Raw genomic sequence first — 19,516 nt, 5'->3', positions numbered from 1 at the left:
ACTTACATATATAAAAATGTACATGTAGATAAAGGCATTATGTACAGGATATTAAAAATAATATTTTCTGATTCTAAGACCTCCTCTGGTCTATGATATTCAGGTGTGATTCAGAAAAGGACATCAGAGTTGACCAGAGATCTAGAAAACCCGGCATCTGAGGATAAAGATTGCGTGTTTCCTAGCTCAGAAAAGAAATGAGGGGAGCAATCCTTACACAGAGAAAATATATTGATAAGAGAAAAAATGTTTTTTCTCTCTGCTGGGAGCCAGGCATAATGGGCTTAAGCTGCCCAAATTGCCTGAGGTCTTTGATTAGACCATAAGGAGAGCTCTTTAATGATGGAGATGCTCAAGTGCTGGAATAAATCACCTACAGAGGCTGTGAAATCCTTGTGACTGTAGAACTTCAACAACAAATTAAACTGTTTCTGAAGCATACTGGCTTTGAGATTCTGCATTGGAGCAGGGGAATGAGTACATTAGCTCCTTAGTCCATATTTCTGCCATCAACTGCTTTTTCAGGTGTCATTAAAATATGAAGGCTATTTCCAGCCTGAGAACTAAACACCCTTGTTTAAGTTGAACCTACTAGTTCACCCTCCATGATGGTATTGTAACTGATGAGCGGGATGGTGGTTTCTCATTAATCTGAGTCTTGACTAAATGTGATCAATTTAATGAAGAGAGTTAAATGACTACCTCTGTTACAGGGTATCAAACTCCAAGTAGCAATAATAAGCCTGATGTAAGAAGATTATTATATGTTGCACAAGTTTTAAGCTGAAGGGGAACAGTGCGTTTCCTGTTTGTGAAGGGAAGTTCCAGAAAATGTCCATAAAATACTCGTGAAATATTTAATTCAGTTTTCTTTGCTTCTAGCCATTCCAAGGTTTTCTCATAGTACTGCACCTCATGTGTGAGGCAGAGACATTTACTTACAGCTGTTTCAGTTCAGTCGCTAAACCCTAGCATGTACTCCCACATGTACCTCCATATTTCATACATGTCCATGTATTCCATCAAGATCTTTGAGACCTTAAGATCATCAGTTGCCTCAGTTTTCAAATAACACACTGCTTTAATAATCTTTGCAGAAATTTATAACACTATCCCCACACCATCTTCTTTAATCCACCAGAAAAAAAACAAACAAGAAACAAAAAACTACATCACTTTGCAGAAATCTTACAGAATTCTATGTAGCACTAGAGTGTAGCAGTATATCAACCCATGACTTTCAGCCTTGCACTTGACAAGATGTCCTTGTCGTGGCTGGGATAGAGTTAATAACACACCAATGTTCTACATTTGCTAAGTAGTATTTGACCTAAGTCAAGGACTTTTCACTTTTTAATTTTATTTTTCTTTTTGTTATCTCTTGTTTCATTACTATTATTCTTAGTAGTATCTGTATTTATAAATTTATTACAATATAAATTGTATTTATAAATATTCAGCCTGAAGACGAGAAGACTTTGGGGGCACTTTATAGCAGCCTTGCAGTACCTAAAGGGGGCCTGCAAGAATGCTAGAGAAGGGCTTTTTACAAGCGCATGGAGTGATAGGACAAGGGGGAATGGCTTTAATCTAAAAGAGGGTAGAGTTAGATTAGGTGTGAGGAAGAAATTCTTTACTGTGAGGCTGGTCTAGTGGAGGTGTCCCTGCCCATGGCAGGGGGTTAGAACTAGATGATCTCTAAGGTCCCTTCAAACCAAAATCGTTATTGTTATATGATAGGATTCTATTGTAATTTATTATTAAACTGTTATTTCAACCTACATGCTTTCTTTTTTTCCCCTCCTATTCTCCCTGTCACACCAGGGGGGATCAGGGAATGAGCAGGTGGCTGCATGGTACTTAGGTGACAGCTGGGGTTAAACCACGACACAAGACCTCCTGGCAAGTGCTTGATGCTTTCTTGAATTGTATAGTTTTTGGTGCTACTTTTTGATAACCACTGAAAGACTTAGGGGAGTTTAGAAGTTATTCATGTTCTTGGTAGCTTAGTCACAGATCACGTGATGTCAGTGCTCTGTGATTCACTTCTGATTAATTTCAAATAGTACACTAGTGATAAAGTTAGAACCTGCTTATGAAATAAAGACAATGCTTATGAAATAAAGGCCTCTTAGACCTAGAAAAACTAACTTTATTGCAGAATTCAGTTCAGTTAAGACATCCTTGGCAATCTTCCTGTTGCCTTATATTGCACTCCTGAGTGGGAAGGTCTCAGTACAATTATCTTGTCTATCAAACTTACTCTTTAAGTATACTTACCACAGGTTTGGTGGCCATCAGCACTTGGTGAAAAGCAGACAGTATGTTCTTAAAACCTGGCTTGCTGGCTTTTGAGTACTTTGATTCTTTCAAGTATTCACTAGAAACAAGTGATACGTCAGTTTATTTCTAAATCACAGATAACAGGGAGACACCAATTGGATCATACAACAGAGCGGCCAGTGGGCCTAGATTAGGATATTCCCACTCTTATGTGTACTGAGTCTCACGTGCAATGGAAGTTTTGTAACTGTAGTTTTTAGTGTCTTTGAGTTACTAACATAGATAATAAAATATTTAGCCTCAAGTGTTTTATGTTTTCGCTCCTGTAGTTAAATACTGGAAAAGTATATTCAACTCCTGTTGCCTTGTTTGTTTCAGAGAAACCAACTTAGTATAATAAGGGCATTTACATGAAGAAAAGCATGTAACCAGTGGGTTATTTGTGTTTTGCTGCAGTAAAACAAAGCTGAGGATTATAGAGTATTTTGTAGTTTTCTTTAAGATAAATTGACTGAAACACACCCATTCCACTTTATTATTCACTTAGTGGTTTTTGCTCAGCAGGGTGTGTGGTTAGAAACAGGTATACAAACGGAAACAAAAATGTGTCTCAAAGGTTTAAAACAAACTGCTGAAGGTTCAAGAGAGTGCTGTAAAGGCATTCAGAAACACTCTTGCAACACAATCAGGAAAGCCCTCTTGTTTGCTTCACCATTTGCAGAGAGGCAGTTTAACATAATTCTTGTTACTTCTTTACACACGGCTGTTTAGAAGGTTGGCTCTCTGAAGAGACCTAGTGGTCAGAGATGTGACAGATCCAATGACAGTTCAGAAACTGAAACTGAGCTGGAGTCTGTTCTTGACTTTTACCAGTTTAACTCCACGATTTGTTTTTAATTATGACTTTTTGAAATATAAATAGAAGAGGAATCAGATGCAATATTTTCCTCTTTAGTAGCATTTGCTGTATCATGGTGCATGCACTTGAAAAGTGCTTCCTTTAAAACTCGGCAGGAAGATGACATTAAATATTTGATATGCCATGTGTTTGTAAAACTATGTGCTGCTACAATTCCATTAAAGCTTGCTGCTCGGTGCTGGACTGTACTGGGAACTTTAAGATTTTTTTGCTGCAGAGTGTTTTAATTTGTTTTTAAACCATCAGTAATACAGTGTTTTTCTTTGTGAAGTTTGTTGAGAGAATGGATGACACAATACTTAGTACTGCTTTAGTGTGTGCGAACTAATTGCGTGTCATCATAATGCAGTCTATCTCTGTTGTGAGATAATTAGGTCTCGATGTTATGAAGCATAAATGCACTTTTATTATGCAAGAAAATACCATAAATGTGTTGACCTAATCACTAACAGTAGGCAGAACATACTCTTTTTCTCTGCATCATGGTAAAATGGAAAAGTGGCCTTTGAGAGGACAGAAATTCAATCTGGAGCTTTGTGCCAAGTGGTACCCATGTTGTATAATGGCAGAAGATTTTGGAATACACACAGAGGAAAAACCTGCTAAGAAAGTGAATTGTTTGCTGTCTTTGTCAGCTGGAGATGATCAATATTGAGCACTTCTGAAAAGTTGGTGATTTCGTTACAGCTGTATATACTTAATAGTACGTGTGCACATAACCATTCGGCTTCCAAGTTAAGCATATATTGAATTGCTTTTCTGATTCAACAAGAGTTGTTGGATGGAGGTTCTGGCAGAACACCAAGTTTTGTAAAATGGATGCAAATTGATGGAGGCCTCTGTGTGCAAGGCCTAAAATAATTTTATTCTTCCTGAAGACACTGGAAGAGTACAAAATGCCAAATACTACAGGCCTGAGTAAGCATGAGGATATGAAACAGTGAATGCATAAACTTTGGTTCATGCTGTAAAACAGAGAACTTGTGGTATAAGCTAAGAGGCTCTATTTAAGTGTAACTACAGAAGGTAGATTTAGAAATGGTCTCTCGTGTTAAGTGTTGAAGATCACCTGGAGCATAAAGTTCTCATTCTGGGCCTCATAGTGCTGAGGGTGCTCCGTGGTCGCAGAGGCTCCACCAGAATTTGCTAATCAGGATTTTTCCATTTGTCTTGCCTGAGAGGCTGGCTGTAGTAAGATGTTTCAAGACTGTTGTGCTGAGTGTCTTCCAGACTGACTAGGATTTTTGCTAGAGGAATGAAGTTACCCATACCAGCTATGTTCTCTGCTTTCAGGGCTTCACAGTTAGATAAACAGCAACTTGTAAACTATAGAGCTAGGCCATTCTGAGCCATCTTCCTGCTAAGCTACATCTACTCTGCATAAGATAGAGTCAGCCTGTCTGCCATCTTAAATTAAAATTTGATGGAAAGAGAGGAATCTCAAAGAATTGTGTGAGTAGAAGAGACACATCCAGATTGGTGATCGCAGTTGTGTGAGCCCAGCAGTGGTCTGATCTGATTTGCTGTCTGGCAGTCAGCCTGCCTGGATTCAACCACAGCATGTATTGCTTTAAGCATGAGTGAGGAGTTATGGCAGTGTTGTGGGAAAGAGAAGGAAAAGACTTTCTGGGGAGCATATTGTGATAGGACCATTGTGTAGTGAAGAATAGTGGAGACAGATCTAGAGGAAATCAGGCTTAATTAGTTCTATGAAAGATCCAGTGTATTGTTCAAAAAGAAAGACATGGGCTCTGGGGTCCTCTCTTCACATTCGGTACTTTCCTGTAAAAGGGCATAGGAAACTCTTGCTTAATGACTAACACGGATTATCTTGTTTTGCAAGTGGGCTAAGTTTAATGTTATTTTTGATGTTGTGCAATTTAAAAATCCTTACCTCCTCATTTTAGATGCCATTTCATATGCCACAAATCTGCTATTTCACCTTCCTCTTCCACTTTACATTATTGTGCATTGCTTCTGTATATTGATCGTGTTAATGTTGGTTTAATTGATAATTGTATTTATCCTCACAGAGGACAGTGTATTTAAAATAATTTAAAATGGTAAATCTTCTTTTGTATTTACAAGAGTGTCTAATTCCAATTCAAGCTACTTTGGCTCTCTTATGACAGGTGTAGAAAAATATCTGTTAATATTTACAAATACTTTCACTACTGTGTTACAGAAATTAAAACTTTTAAACATTCTGCTACATTTGATGTCTTTGATTTTTTCTGAATATGGAAAAAAAGACCACAAGACCTTTAAGATATATCTCATCTAAAAGCCTCTTCAAGTGACATCCTTGTAATGCATAGTTTGAGGAAATGTGTTAGGATATTTAGGTCCATCACAGGGAGCATCAACAGGTTAACCTGTGGGCTTCTGCATGCATTGTATCTCGTTCCATGCTTTCTATGGAACCTGTGCACGTACTTCAGTGTTATGTATGTCAGCTATACAAACAGCCTTACGAACACTTAAGAATATGGCCATACTGTTTGATAAGTTCAGTTGTGCCACTGACTGACTAGTATGGATCAGTAACTGAATTCTTTGGCTCTGCAATTCATTAATTTGTTTCAAAGGTTATACTCATCTGCCTAAGGCTAAGCATTTAAGTGCATTGCTGGGCTGGGATCATTAAAAATAACGATCTGAATATTCTGAGTGCTTTTGACACTTGCTTTTTTGCTTGCCTTATTTTTATTTATTTGTTTATTTATTTAAATATGGTAAGGGTCTTCCAAATCATGGTATGTAGCACTCATCAGAAAAATGATGCACTTCCTGAGTTAGTAGGTTACTGCTATTTTTGAAATAGCGTAGGTGAACAGGCCTGATGAGAATTAGTGTTCTGAAAAAGCCTCTTTTACCGAGTTATGCCAAGATTTCAATATGAATACTCCTTTTTTTTCAGATTTAGAAGGAAATGCATATCAAAACAACCAGCTGCTAAAGATAATTCTGGCTATGCATCAGTTTATCATCTCCTCTGCAGACATGCTCCAGAAACTCATTGATCTATATCCTTTTTAACATTCACCTGCTGTTAAGGTAATATTAGATAACTTGACAATTTTGAAATGGGTAAGTAGAGGATATTTAATATTTGAGTGTATTACTGTTCCGTTATTTAAACAATATACTCATTCTTCACAGGTTTTGGTTGTTTTTTTGGTTTGTTTAGGGTTGGGGTTTGGTTGTTTGGGGTTTTTTGGGGGGTTTAGCTTATCAACCACAGATCAAAAGATGAAACTCCATTTCAGATTTTAAGTAGGATAAATCACCCTCCATTGGGCTTTGACGAAATACCTAGCAGGTGTAAGATTAATGGAGGCACCTCAGTTAAGTCCTGTGAACCTGGGCCTAAGTTTCAGATCTCTTTTTCTCTCTTTCTGTCCTCCATATAAGTGGAAGAACAAGGAACAAAGGGGCAGTTCTTGAAAATATTCTAATTGTATCATCTGGAGATGAAGATTTTCAACAAATAGTATTTCTTACTCACACTATCACTTACTCGCACTGGAATAAATAATAAGCTTTTCCCTCCTATTTTCTCCCATTTTGAGGTAACTGCCTGGAGTTATAAAAGTATGTTTCTGGCTCATTACATTTCCCACAACAACGCTACTAGATCATATTGGTAATGCCAACCTTTAAAAAAAATTGTGGCATATATTACCTGACTTCTTAGCTGTAAAGAATGTTTACACCTAATTAAATAGGAGACTAGGTACAGGAAGCAGACCTGACAAGCTGAGAATCTCCAGCCAATTTTGATACCATTTAATTTAGATAATCCTTTCTTTCCCCAAACTCTGTATCTTACTGGCTTTTAAAAGCAGCATCATTTACAACCAAGATTTACTGTAGTGTTGGGTTCTGACTATCCTGCTGCTTCTCTAACCAAGTGACAGATCAAGTGTGCTAAGCTCCAACTGTGCTGTAGCATGCATTTAATTTATGCTCATGTGCTCTTTAAAAATGGAAGACAGTAGTTTCTTGTATGTTTCTGAGAAGTAATGTTTTCCACAGTCAGAAAGTGATTCAAACTTTCATCAGACTTGTAATTTTGCAAGCTTTTTTTTTGACTCTGTGTATAAACATTGCAGACTGTCTGTAAAGACATTGACAGGTAGAACCAGTTTTGAATGGATCAGGTAGCCTGGGCTCTTGTATTTTGAAAAACCTTGCAGGTGTTCCAGTTTCACCATTTTCCATCCCCTGAATTATGGGACTGATTTTTAGATGGTTCTGGGTGACTTTTGAACCATCTGAATTCAGACATTCAGTTCAGGGCCCTTAAAAATATTTGGGAACTTATTCAGACCTCACTGGTTCTATAGTCAGCCTAATTTAAGCTTTTAACATGGGTGCTTACATGTGTGTATGTCCCCTCAGTTTTGGTAGTTTTAGGCTTCCATTAATTTCAGTCAGATTGTGATGTGATTCACAAGGTATTTCCATGAAGTTCTATGTGTTAGCACTGAAAATATGTGTGTAATCTGCAGCAGAAGAAACAAGATATGCATAATCCATTTTGAAAATGGAATTTCCATGTCTTCAAAAGACATTGGCTACCGTATCAAAATGTGCTTTACAGAGTTAATAGAGTAAAAATATTTCCAGTTACCACAAGTCAAATAGAAACTGTTGTGTAGTTAGAAAGGTGAGATTTGCAGAGAGAAGCATTTAACATTTTTCTCTACCGCTGTATACAGCTGGTTGCATTTAAAAGAAAAGAGAATCTTTTTTTTTGGAAATCTTTAGTGAATTGTAATTAACTGAAAAGGCTTTTTTTTCATAGAAGCAGTAATTGATGAATTTAGTATTACTGTTTCAGACTCTAGTGAGATGTGCAAGTGCGTAAGTTTTATTAGAAATTGTGAAGCATGTTGCAGAGAAAAAAACATGTAGAAAGCAGAATTGTTTCACTAAAAACTAAGTACTTGGGCAGCTACATCAGTATTACTCACAGTAGTCTTATGTACAATAAACTTTTGCTAAAAGTCCTGCGATATACTTTGTATACACTTGTGTAAAACCCTAAACTGATATTGTTATCAGTAGAATGATTCCTATTGCTTACAGGTATGGAAGTATCAAGCATGTTGTATTTCATCTCATGCATGAATGGATGTGGTTTTCCTTAACAGTTTTCTACCTATCTTAATGCTTTAGAAAGTAAATCTTCCATGCTGTGTGTAAAGATATGCTATTTTGTGAGGTAAGAGTATTCTTGCTTGATAGGTAATAGTCTGCAGCTATCCATGTGCCGTATGTAAGACTGCTTTCACATATGTTAAGCTGATATTAAAAGGACAAACAGCTATACTGATTCAGCTTTTCAAGGTTCACTTTAGTAGTTTTAAACAGAAAGACCCAACTGGCTTTGTGCATATCCATTGAAGCTGGTGCATGAATTTTTGGGTCACAGTTTTTAACTGAGTCTGTATCTTAACCATCAGTGAAAACTGACAGTGCTAGCATTGGTAGTATTGTGTCTAATATTATTGTACAGGTCTATTAAAAAAATGAAGTGGGATTTTGCAGCTATTTTATTGTATTCAGTAGGTAATTCTATTGTATTCAGCAAACTATTTTATGCAGTAGATAATTCTCCTTTGTAATTCCACTCAGTCACTGAAATGATTCTGAATCACTTTTCAGCCTTACTGATGTTAGAGTAAAACCTTTATTTTTGTGTTTCTATATTTTCAATGTGCAATAGGTATTGGATTACAGAGTTCTGGGTTATGTTCAAAATGGACTCTAAACTATCCACAACTATGGAGGAATTTCAAGAACTGGTTAAAGCTAATGGTGAGGAGCTACACTGTCGTCTAATTGACACAACTCAAATGTGAGTGCTGAAGTCGCAATATGCTCAGAAAACAAACTTTTGCTCTGAATTTCATGTATTCAAATATAATGTCTCTCTAGTATAGCAGCATAATTGTCCTACAGTGGGTTAAATTTATAAGTCATATATTACTTATCCTCAGAAGAGTTTATACTTCATTATAGATGTTATATATATATATTACATAGAGAAAGAGAATATATTTAAAGAATGGCTTAGGTTGAATTTAAATGCACTGTAGAGTTTGTGCTGATTCTCTATGCTAGATAAATTTTACTCTATCCAGGGAACCTAGGAAATTTGTAGAGGCCTAATGACTTTGAAGGATCACTTGAAGTCAATGAGAGAGGAGAATACATTTTGATTGGTTAAAAGAGATGAGGTTAAAAAAGTATGTTTATATTTTTAACACCTGAGGTAAGTGAGAAGATGGAGTTTATTACATTGTAAAACTCTTGTTTCTATTTTATGTAATTTTACTTAGAAGAAGAAAGAAAAAATCCTAATAGCTATGCATCATATAGTTCTTTCTTGGGAAGAGAACTTTCCCTGTTATCAAGGAGACTAAGATAGCTCTCTGGAACTCTGTAACAGTGTCAATTTGTACTTTGGTTGGAAATGGACAGGCAAAAGCAGAGCAGAATTTGGCATACATTTTATCTGGTTATGAAAGAGGCTTTTTACTTTTTCAAATTCAATTGAATTTCATCACTCTATGTGTGAACAGTGTAGGGCGAGAGCTCATAGAGGCTCATCAAGGAAACCTGTAAGAATTTTTAAATGGAGGAGCACTGGATCTGTTCAGTGAAGATGAAGTTATGGATAGTAGTTCTGGAATGGCAATATATAATCTCGTGCTGTTTAGTAATAATAGTTATATAGTACTTGCTTGCTACAACAGTATAATAAAGACTAACAGTAATTTGTCATACAATCTCAAATGTATAAAAGGAACTAGCTGTTTAGAAACTCAAATAACTCACTTTTTATTGAAGTAAGGACTGAAAACAGTGATATTTTTGTACTAGGGAGAGACAAAAATTTTGCTCTTCAGAAACTAACTCATGGTAATTCTCTTTTGTCTAAAAGAAATTCTAGGGATTGGTCTAGGAAGCTGACACAGCGTGTAAAGACCAACACCAGTAAGAAACGTAAAGTCTCACTTCTTTTTGATCACCTTGAGCCAGAGGAGCTATCAGACCACCTTACCTATCTTGAATTTAAGTCTTTCAGAAGAATATCAGTAAGTGATTTTTATTTTTTAAATTTATTTACTTATTTTAAAGAAAGATATGAAGAACATAGAAAACATGGGAGAGAGGTAGTATTATAAGATTAACCCTGCAGTGCAAGCTGTTGGACAAGCTGAGTCTGTGTCCAGACTCTTTTTGTTTGACTAGTGTTGAAGGTGGCCAGTGGCACTTATTCTGAGTACATACTCTTTTGCTGCTGTCATTTGAGAGAGTGAACCTTTTAAACAATTGTGGAACAGAGTTGGGGCAAGGTCAGTTGGAAGTAACCATTTGATCTTTTTCCAAATTATCTTTCTGTTAGAATAAGTGGTGTTTGGCACAGGAACAAGCAGCCTCCTTTGACTCAAGTCAGTAACCAGGCTGAGATGGGATGAAGGAAACTTGGAATATTCTCCTAGAATGCTAACCTCCTGTGGCTGTAGAAAACAGTGCAGCATTCTTGTGCAGTGACTAACGGACTGTCTGTACAGAAGTCCACTGGACTTTACTTGGTATTTTGTATTGTGCATAACAAAGACTAGGGATAAGGAAACAATTGAGAAAATGCCATTTTTTAATGTAAGGGGGGTTTAAAATATTTTATTATACAAGCTTTCAAGTACACAAAAGACTTTTAAGGATTTATCTTTTCCTTTTGTAAGGATTTATGTTTTCTTTCATTTGCTTTGTTTTTTTCAGCTATGTTGGCAGCATATAAGATGCTAAATTCCCCATGCACCCTGGCTTGCACCCTTGTATGCTACAGCATTACTTCTATTCAAACCTGATACAGTTCACAGATGGAAAAGTGAACATTAGAGACCAAATTCTAAGGTGGTTTCAAAGTCAGTGTGATGACAACAATGAAAGCGAAGTGGGGTTTTTAGGGTTGTTTTTGTTATTTACTGGTTTGGGTTGGTTTGGGTTTGTTTTTTTTTCCTTCTTTTTTGAAGCACAATTTGAAGATGAAGTCTCACCAGGAGAGGGGCTCTCAGCAGATTATGGAAAATTTCACTGTTGTGTGTTAGTGTTGTTTTTTTTTAGCTGACAGTACATGACTCTTTGTGTTTTGTTAAATTCAAAAAGACATAGAAGCAAAGTCATGCACAGATTGCTGCCTGTAGGCAGTAATAATATGCGAAGCTTATATAACTCTTAGCATTTTCAAGCTCTGTGCAGACAAAAAGTAATTAATGATTAATGAGCATAACAAGTATGGTTGCAGTCAGGGTGTTGGATAAGTCATGGAGTTCCAACAGTTACATACTTGTCCGCATTTCATGTGCAGGGTCTTGCATATTTTTTAGTATAAATTGCATTACCAAGACCTCAGATCAGAAAATAATGCTTAATTAATAAGTAGCTGTATAGATTAACTCTTTGCAGAATATGTTCATGGTATGCTAAGCCACAGAATCCTTTTGTTATTCTAACATGGCAGCATATACTGGAAGACAGGCTGCAAATGACTTGCATGTTATCAGTCACAGGAATAACTATTCATTGATTCAGTCATTTGAAAGTCAGGAAGAAATACTTGATCCCCTGAACATAGCACAGCAAAATCTTCCAGACACTATACATCTTGCAGCAAAGAAAAATGCAGGGAGTGGTGTTCACAGAGCAAAAATGGCATACACCTGCTGGTGTTCAGAAACCATTTTAACTTACAGTTACAAAATACAGAGAGGCTACCTTCTTTTGTAAGAATCTGAATTCTATTTTATTGTTGAGACTCGTAAGTTAGCCATTGCAATGCCAGACTCCTGAATTACTAAAGTACCTGGACTTCTTTACCATATCTGCCATTAACGGTCTTGTTAAAGATGACCTCATTAATAAATTCTTACACCAAAATTATTTCAAAACTTTAAGTACTATATTAGATATAAATTTGTTCAGCATTAAAAAAAAATCTTTTCTGAAGGTGAGAGCTGCTGGGAACAAAATATAAACTAATCAAACTGCTTCATAATTGTGCTGTAACTGCTATGAAGTCCGTAATTATGTAGTCAGGTAGTGAAAAATTATCTATCTGTATAAAGTAGTTGCTTAAACTTCAAGATCCAGCCAAATCTGGCTGGGGTTCAAAATTCAAACAGTAATTTTAAGTAAGTACTATGTAATCTCAGAGATAGCTCTACTTATTACTGTTACTTATTATTAATTTAATAAGAGGACAAATCCAGAGATGTCTGCTGTCATATCTGCTTTTTAAAATGTTAATAGTTCTTATTAAATGTATGGAAAAATTGAAAAGTGGAGAGAAAGTGAGAGAGAGAGAGAGAAAAAAAAGAAATAGCAGCCTGACAATTTATGACCTTTTCTTAAGGATCAATGCCATTCAGCATACTCCTATGGCCTTAAGAAAGCAATATGTCTCTATTACAGCTATGAATTTTTGGTAAAATATTAGTAATCATAGTAAAGAATGGATATATAAACCCTATGTTGCATTTTCTGATGATTCAAATTCTTGTGTATTCTTGTTATTGGGTAAATCAACTGAATGGGTAAGCATTGCATCAACAAAACCAAATGATTGTTTCTTTTTGACTTTTTACTGGTAAGAATTGCTTAAAAAAATCTATTTGGTACATACAGGTATCTACTGAACAATTTTAGAACACTTTGTTTAAATAAGAGAATCTCACAAGCCATATTAAAAATATTAACAAATCTGTAGCCCTCATTCTTAATGCTCTTGTATAAGTTTTATATTCATCTCATTGAATTTACTTTTTGTATTAGTATAGCTTAATTCAGAAGTGTGACCTACATACATAGACTGAACACTTGATTTCCTTAAACTATCGCTGAGTTACTAGATTACACTTTAAATTCAGTTTAATCTTCCCTGTTGAAGCTTAGATTCAGTGAATCTAAGGAGCCACTGAGCAGGGAGGATAGCCATCATCCTAAATTTTATGAGAGCTGAGGCTCCTGAGATATATACGATTTAAATGGTGTGATACAAATTGTGGCAAAAAAGATGCTTTCAGCTAATTCAATTAGTTGAAGCCTTCTGCTTTGACCAAGGAGAAATTTCAGTCTTATGGATATCTAAGATGTAAAATATATCTTGCATATTTCATTTAAAAAGCAGGCCTTTATCTGCACAGTTCATGAGGTGTATGAGTTTTCATTTACGCTCTTTGTTTTGTTTGTTTTTTTTTTTTTGGGTTTTCTTTTTGTTTGTTTGTTTTGAAGTTCTCAGATTATCAGAACTACATTGTGAATAGCTGTGTGAAGGAGAATCCAACAATGGAAAGATCAATTGCTCTTTGCAATGGTATCTCTCAGTGGGTGCAGCTAATGGTTCTCAGCAGACCAACACCACAGCTTCGGGCTGAAGTGTTCATCAAGTTCATTCATGTTGCACAGGTCAGTTAAATTTTGACATGTGTAGTGCTTATTTTGTCTTTCTCTAATACAGCACTTGAGGTGTTCTTCCCATGCTGCTACTATAGGGTCAGCTGGGAGTGTTGGTACTGGTCTCCTGGTTCATACATACAGCATGCATATTTGTGTATGCTGCAGTTTCATATCAGCTATTCAGATATTATGGCACCATTACGTTCTCATATTCATTCTAAAAAGAACCTGGTTTCACAGAAAAACTAGTCTTACTTTTGAATCAGCTAGTGAGATTCCAAGCTGTGACTGTGTCCCTTTCCAAAGCATGAACCTTAATAATTAGAAACATTTCTACTAGATGTGCCTCACTGGGTAGAAGAAGAGATATGGTCCTATTGGTGATCTTTGCATAGTAATTCAACTGCAATCATAATCAAGACAATAGGCAGCATTTCCTAGTTGTGGTAGGCTGTGGGAAGAGGGAGAAGTACTGAGGAAGTACTTAGAAGATTTAGTGTATCTTCAGAATTAATATCTAATAACAGTAAAATAAGTACATTGCACCCAGTAAAATCACAGCTCATTACTAAAATGGATACTGGCACAAAACTTGTAAGACTTTAGAGGAGGATGGTAGAGGAAATGTAGAATTTGAATGTGTGTAGTGAACAACTTTAAAAAATAATACTATTTTTTTTCTCTTTGTCAACACAGAAGCTCCACCAGCTTCAGAACTTCAATACATTAATGGCAGTGATAGGAGGTCTCTGTCACAGCTCAATTTCCAGACTCAAGGAAACAAGCTCATGTGTTCCTCATGATGTAATTAAGGTTGGTATCACTCCTCTAAGTTTTACAAAGATGTCCTTTAACTTTTTTTGCCACTGCACACACAAAAAACCTATCTTATTTCGTTGAACAAGATGGAGAGAAAACCAGGAGAGAAAAAAAGAAAGAGAATTGCTTTGGTCTTGGAGGGGTTTTCTTTGTTATTTCATCTCTATGGTACCAGTTACTCCTATACTTCCAACCTCACTTTTCTTCAAGATTTCTATAGCTTCTCTAAAGTTTCTCTTTGAATACTCAGATGCCACAAGCTGCATTTTCATTTATTTGCAGTTGTATAGAATAGCATTCAAACACAAAAGCAGAGGATTGGATCCTTGAACATTTGAGGGAAAAAGCTATTGTCACTGATTGCAGCACTGACCATCTTGAGTCTATGAATGCTAGCGCAGAGCTCTGCAGTTTGAGTTTAAAACTGAAAGGACTGGTTTTGTTTATCTGATTTCACTGGGACAGATTTTATCTACTTCAGACTGAACAAACTTAGTCCTAGTATGCACACATTACAATACAGTGAAATGTTAGGAATCAGTTGTAATTTCCATTTGAATTTGTGTGGAATACAGATACTTTTTTTGAGATTCTTCCTGCTAAAACTGTGAAGAAAAGCATATTTTTTTAGCACTGGAATGGCTTCTTCAGAGATTAATATTTATTATTTTATCTTGTTTAGAGCCTGAAAGTTTTTGCATAGGTATCTAATGAACCTCTTTTGATCACAGTATAATCAGTTTGAATGAACAGTGCATACCTGAAGTATAGACCAGGAATATGACCTCCTACTGGTAACTGTTGCAGCTCTCGTGTTCTATAAAAAAGTTATCGAGCTTATATTAGAAGCATATTGTTTTATAAATTTTGTCATTACAAGAAGTGGACTACCTATGTGTCCATCGTTTTAATAACTTCTTTATGGCAAGATATTGTATACAAGCACTAACAGAAAGCAAGCAAATAAAGGCTCTTAATTAGTGTCTTGAGAACACACTTTAAAGTTTAACAATAACAAATAGTTTGCAAAGGTTAAAAATCAAGGTGTTACATGGAACTTCCACAGGAAAACATCAGTCTATTGATTTTATAAGGTTAAGAATCAGTACCTGTATGGTTTTATACAAGGGAAATATTTATACTTCTAGACTTAAGATTCATTTGGTCTTTACAACAAGTCAAATATACTGTTTTTTCTTCATTTCCATGGAAAAAAAGTTTTCTTAAAAGCAGAGATGTGCCACCTTGAACTGTAGTAGGAGTTCTGGTCATGCTGTGATGGGACCATATCACAGCGTAGGGTTTCTCTGCCAAGACTTTCCAATTCCAGCAATTCCAGCTGTTGACCTGAAAGCTGAAGAAGTGCATTCCACATTTTAAGGTGAAGATGATGGCTTTTATGGAGGTCAGAGAGCTTGTGCTATGCATTATCTATTATCTATGTACACATCCCCTTGATCTGAGAGGATCCTATTTCTTTTACCAGCATTAATGCTGGTCTTCCTACATTATATACTATAATAGTATCTATTATTATAACTATAATATTATTATATTATTATAATATATAATGTTATCTATTATACATTCTAGATAGTTAAATTAGGGGAGGTAAATACCTAGATTTCATTTGAAACCTAAAGCTTTAAAAAGCATTTCAAGAGTCATTGCAAACAAACCCAATAATAATAACATGAGAAATTTTTGTGCTGTATGACCAGAAGAAAACCAGTAACCAATTTTGATTTATTTTTGTTTTATTTTTAGGTGTTTAATGAAATGACGGAACTGCTTTCATCATACAGAAATTATGATAGCTACCGACGTGCTTATAATGAGTGCAGTAACTTTAAGATCCCAATACTTGGGGTCCACCTGAAAGACTTGATATCACTTTATGAGGGCATGCCAGACTACTTAGAGGACAAAAAAATTAACATATACAAACTATACTCTCTGTATAACCATATAAATGAGCTGATACAACTTCAGGAAATGCCACTTCCCCTGGAGGCTAATATGGACCTTGTTCATTTACTTACAGTAAGTCTGTTAGATGAGATAAATACCTCAATTTAAAAAATAATTTCATATACCTCTCAAGCAACTAAGTATTCTATTAATTATAAATACATAATACTGTAATATTTTTCTTTCCTTAATGGAATAGAAGAGGAAAAAGTTAGTGATACTGGTTTATCTGGCAGCAGTGGTAGAAGTGCCAGTTCAGCAGTATGCTTGTAATTCTTTCTATAAGGCAAGGAAATGTGTATTATATATGCTATATATGATAGGACATAAATTGAGAGATATACTTCATTTCAGAGCAGGATCTTCTAATCTGCTAACATTTCAGGGCACATAACTTTCCCGTTTGTTCCTGGATATTTCCAACAGTCTTTCTCCTTTTGTTTCCTTAGTCATCTGCTTTCCCATTAGCAGGCAAATCAGTTTGAAGAGGTATTAATAATTCCATACATAAGTCAAAAATCCATAGAAGTAACATTTGAACTTTTATTTTGGAGTATCAAAAACTACTTTTATTTCCCTAAGAATCTAAAATTATTCACTATTATGACTACAACAGTAATGTTTGCAGTTGTTCACAGAAAGCTGTTGCACGTGTGCAATTTGAATAAGGTTATTAATTGCTTAAAATAGCATATTTAGATTTCTTGTCTATATACCAAAGACTACAGTAGTGTTGACTCTCTTAATAAGCTTATACTTTCTTTGGCCTTGCCATAGATTGAGGCTTGTAACATATTTATATCTGGGTTTTCTATTCAACTGTGTCTAGTGTATTTTCATGCAAATAGTTAAAAATGTTACTAGTCTTTAATCTCAGCTTGGAATTTGTATCTGCTATACTATTTTCCAGGACATATGCAAAAGTCTTAATTAGACAATTTTTTCTATTTCCTTTATATACCCAGCTGTAATATTTCTTGCTGTATGTAATTGCCATTGAGAGCTAAAGGTTCTTACTAAATATATTCAAGCCTGTCTTTTATCTTCATCATGTACTTCTTAGTTCAGTACAGTCAACCACAGCTGGTTTGGATAAATATGACAAGCTTAAACAAGAGTTTTCTGAGAATTTGACTTGATGGACAGTTTCACTGGAATGGTGCTTTTGTGCTTAGCTGCACAACATGAACCACTTGAATATTATGGGAGTAATGTTTTTTTTCAGGTTACTTATTAAGTGACTGCTAATTATGCCTACAGTCACTTCCTGAGCTGATAACTGTGGCTGTGTAATGATACAGATTTCCAGATAATGGCAGTAACAGTCTGGAATTTAGAAATGTACCCATTTTAAATCACAGTGAACACCTGTGCAGCTCACATGCATTTTTTTTCTAGGTGCTACCAAAATTAAAAATCCTCAATAAAATACTCATGCTCACCAGGAACAGGCTTATCAAGGGGTAGTGACTGGTTTGGAATTAAATTAATTTTGTGTTTGATTTCAGCTGTCTCTTGATCTTTACTACACAGAAGATGAAATTTATGAGCTTTCATATGCACGAGAGCCACGAAGTCACCGAGCTACTGTAAGGGCTTTTACAGAGTCTTAGTGAAAAACACCATAAATTTAATGATTAACATAACTATCCCTTGCATTAATTTTGTTTTATTTTATGCTAAATTGAAAACATTTCACCTTTATAGACTGAGTAAAATCTGTTAAAGAATAAATTGTTTAGTTGATGATGAAACCTAAGCTAGAATATATGGGAGTGTTGACACCATATCAGGTTTTATAATATGAACACAAACACAAATGAAGTTACTTGTGTGGAGACATGACATCAGGCTTAATCTGGGCAATTGATACAGATTCTTTTAAATGAAGAATTCTTATGTGATTTAAGTGATGAAAGCCATGAGTATTATATTGTAGTTTTGTTTCTGTTTTATAAATATGGAAAAAAACGTGCATTTACAGGGCTGTTGGTGAACTGTAATAATTGAAGGAACAGCCACTGTTTTGAACAGTTCAGGGAAGAGCTTACTCTGAAGTACCATGTAATTATCAAAAGTATAATGTTGGGTCCAAGAGGCTATTTGTCACAAATGTGTAACAGGTGTAATCCTGAAAATCTTTCCATGTGGTACTAATGAAGTTCCATTCAATTTATTCTAGCCTTTGACACCTTCCAGACCACCAGTCGTTGCAGATTGGGCCTCAGGAGTAGCCCCAAAACCTGATCCAAAAACCATCAGCAAACATGTTCAGAGGATGGTAGATGTAAGTATGGTTGGCCCATTTACCTTCCATTTCATTCATAGCCTTAATCTCTAGGTATGAGGAGGTAGAAAGAAGGGAAAAAATAGTGGACTCATTCAAAGCTGTGCTGAGTTTGTAAGCACACCTGTCCTCATAAACAGATATTTCTGCATAACTGTAAATAGCAGCAGTGGCTGATGAGGCATGGAAGGAAATTCCTTAAATGGCTAAGGAACCAGTAGGGAGTGTGAATGCCAGTAACATTCTTCCAAGGAGTCAGGGAGTCCATTTCTACCAGGGATTCCAGCATCATGTTGTTTGATCTGAAAGTGGGCCTCTCAGTGGCTTTATTACTAGCAGCCATTGCTTCTTCTCTCTTATGTGTCACCTGCTTTTCTGGAAACCATTCAGTAAGCTCAGATGATTGATTCTGAAAATGACAGAGAGAGGTAAAGGCTTTGTCTTTGCATCCTTGCTTCATCTCTTCTCCTTCTAGACACTTCTAATTTTGCTAGGTATCCTTTGATACATGCTGGTTTGGAATACATTCCTAAATTTGGCCTAGGGGTGCTCCTTGCCTTAGGGCAAGAGACAAACAGTAACATGGAAATGGGTATCTATCTACATGACAATTCTGTCATATAACTACTTTTCACATAACATTCACCTGATAAAATAAACCAGACAACTATGGTGATTTAGCTGCAGAGATCACCACTGAGAAGACTAATTGAGAGGATTTAGTACAAATTGTATATGTAGACAGTCCCTCAGGGGTCGGTGCT

The 19,516-nt window shown here is 35.7% G+C and overlaps 1 protein-coding gene across 1 annotated transcript in view; it reads left to right on the top strand.

The window, feature by feature from the left end:
- Nucleotides 1–19,516, top strand: part of RASGRP1 (RAS guanyl releasing protein 1) — a 41,948-nt gene that overhangs the window by 11,834 nt on the left and 10,598 nt on the right. The window contains exons 3-11 of the mRNA XM_005149280.3: nt 6,123–6,228; nt 8,370–8,432; nt 8,937–9,068; nt 10,158–10,311; nt 13,511–13,684; nt 14,372–14,488; nt 16,262–16,537; nt 17,974–18,054; nt 18,648–18,752. Coding sequence (XP_005149337.1) covers nt 6,123–6,228; nt 8,370–8,432; nt 8,937–9,068; nt 10,158–10,311; nt 13,511–13,684; nt 14,372–14,488; nt 16,262–16,537; nt 17,974–18,054; nt 18,648–18,752 — 1,208 coding nt within the window. The remainder of the gene's footprint in view (nt 1–6,122; nt 6,229–8,369; nt 8,433–8,936; nt 9,069–10,157; nt 10,312–13,510; nt 13,685–14,371; nt 14,489–16,261; nt 16,538–17,973; nt 18,055–18,647; nt 18,753–19,516) is intronic.

This window comes from Melopsittacus undulatus, chromosome 4 (genome assembly GCF_012275295.1).
Source record: "Melopsittacus undulatus isolate bMelUnd1 chromosome 4, bMelUnd1.mat.Z, whole genome shotgun sequence".
In the NCBI taxonomy this organism is placed as follows: domain Eukaryota; kingdom Metazoa; phylum Chordata; class Aves; order Psittaciformes; family Psittaculidae; genus Melopsittacus; species Melopsittacus undulatus.
This window is presented reverse-complemented; position numbering and strand designations above follow the sequence as displayed.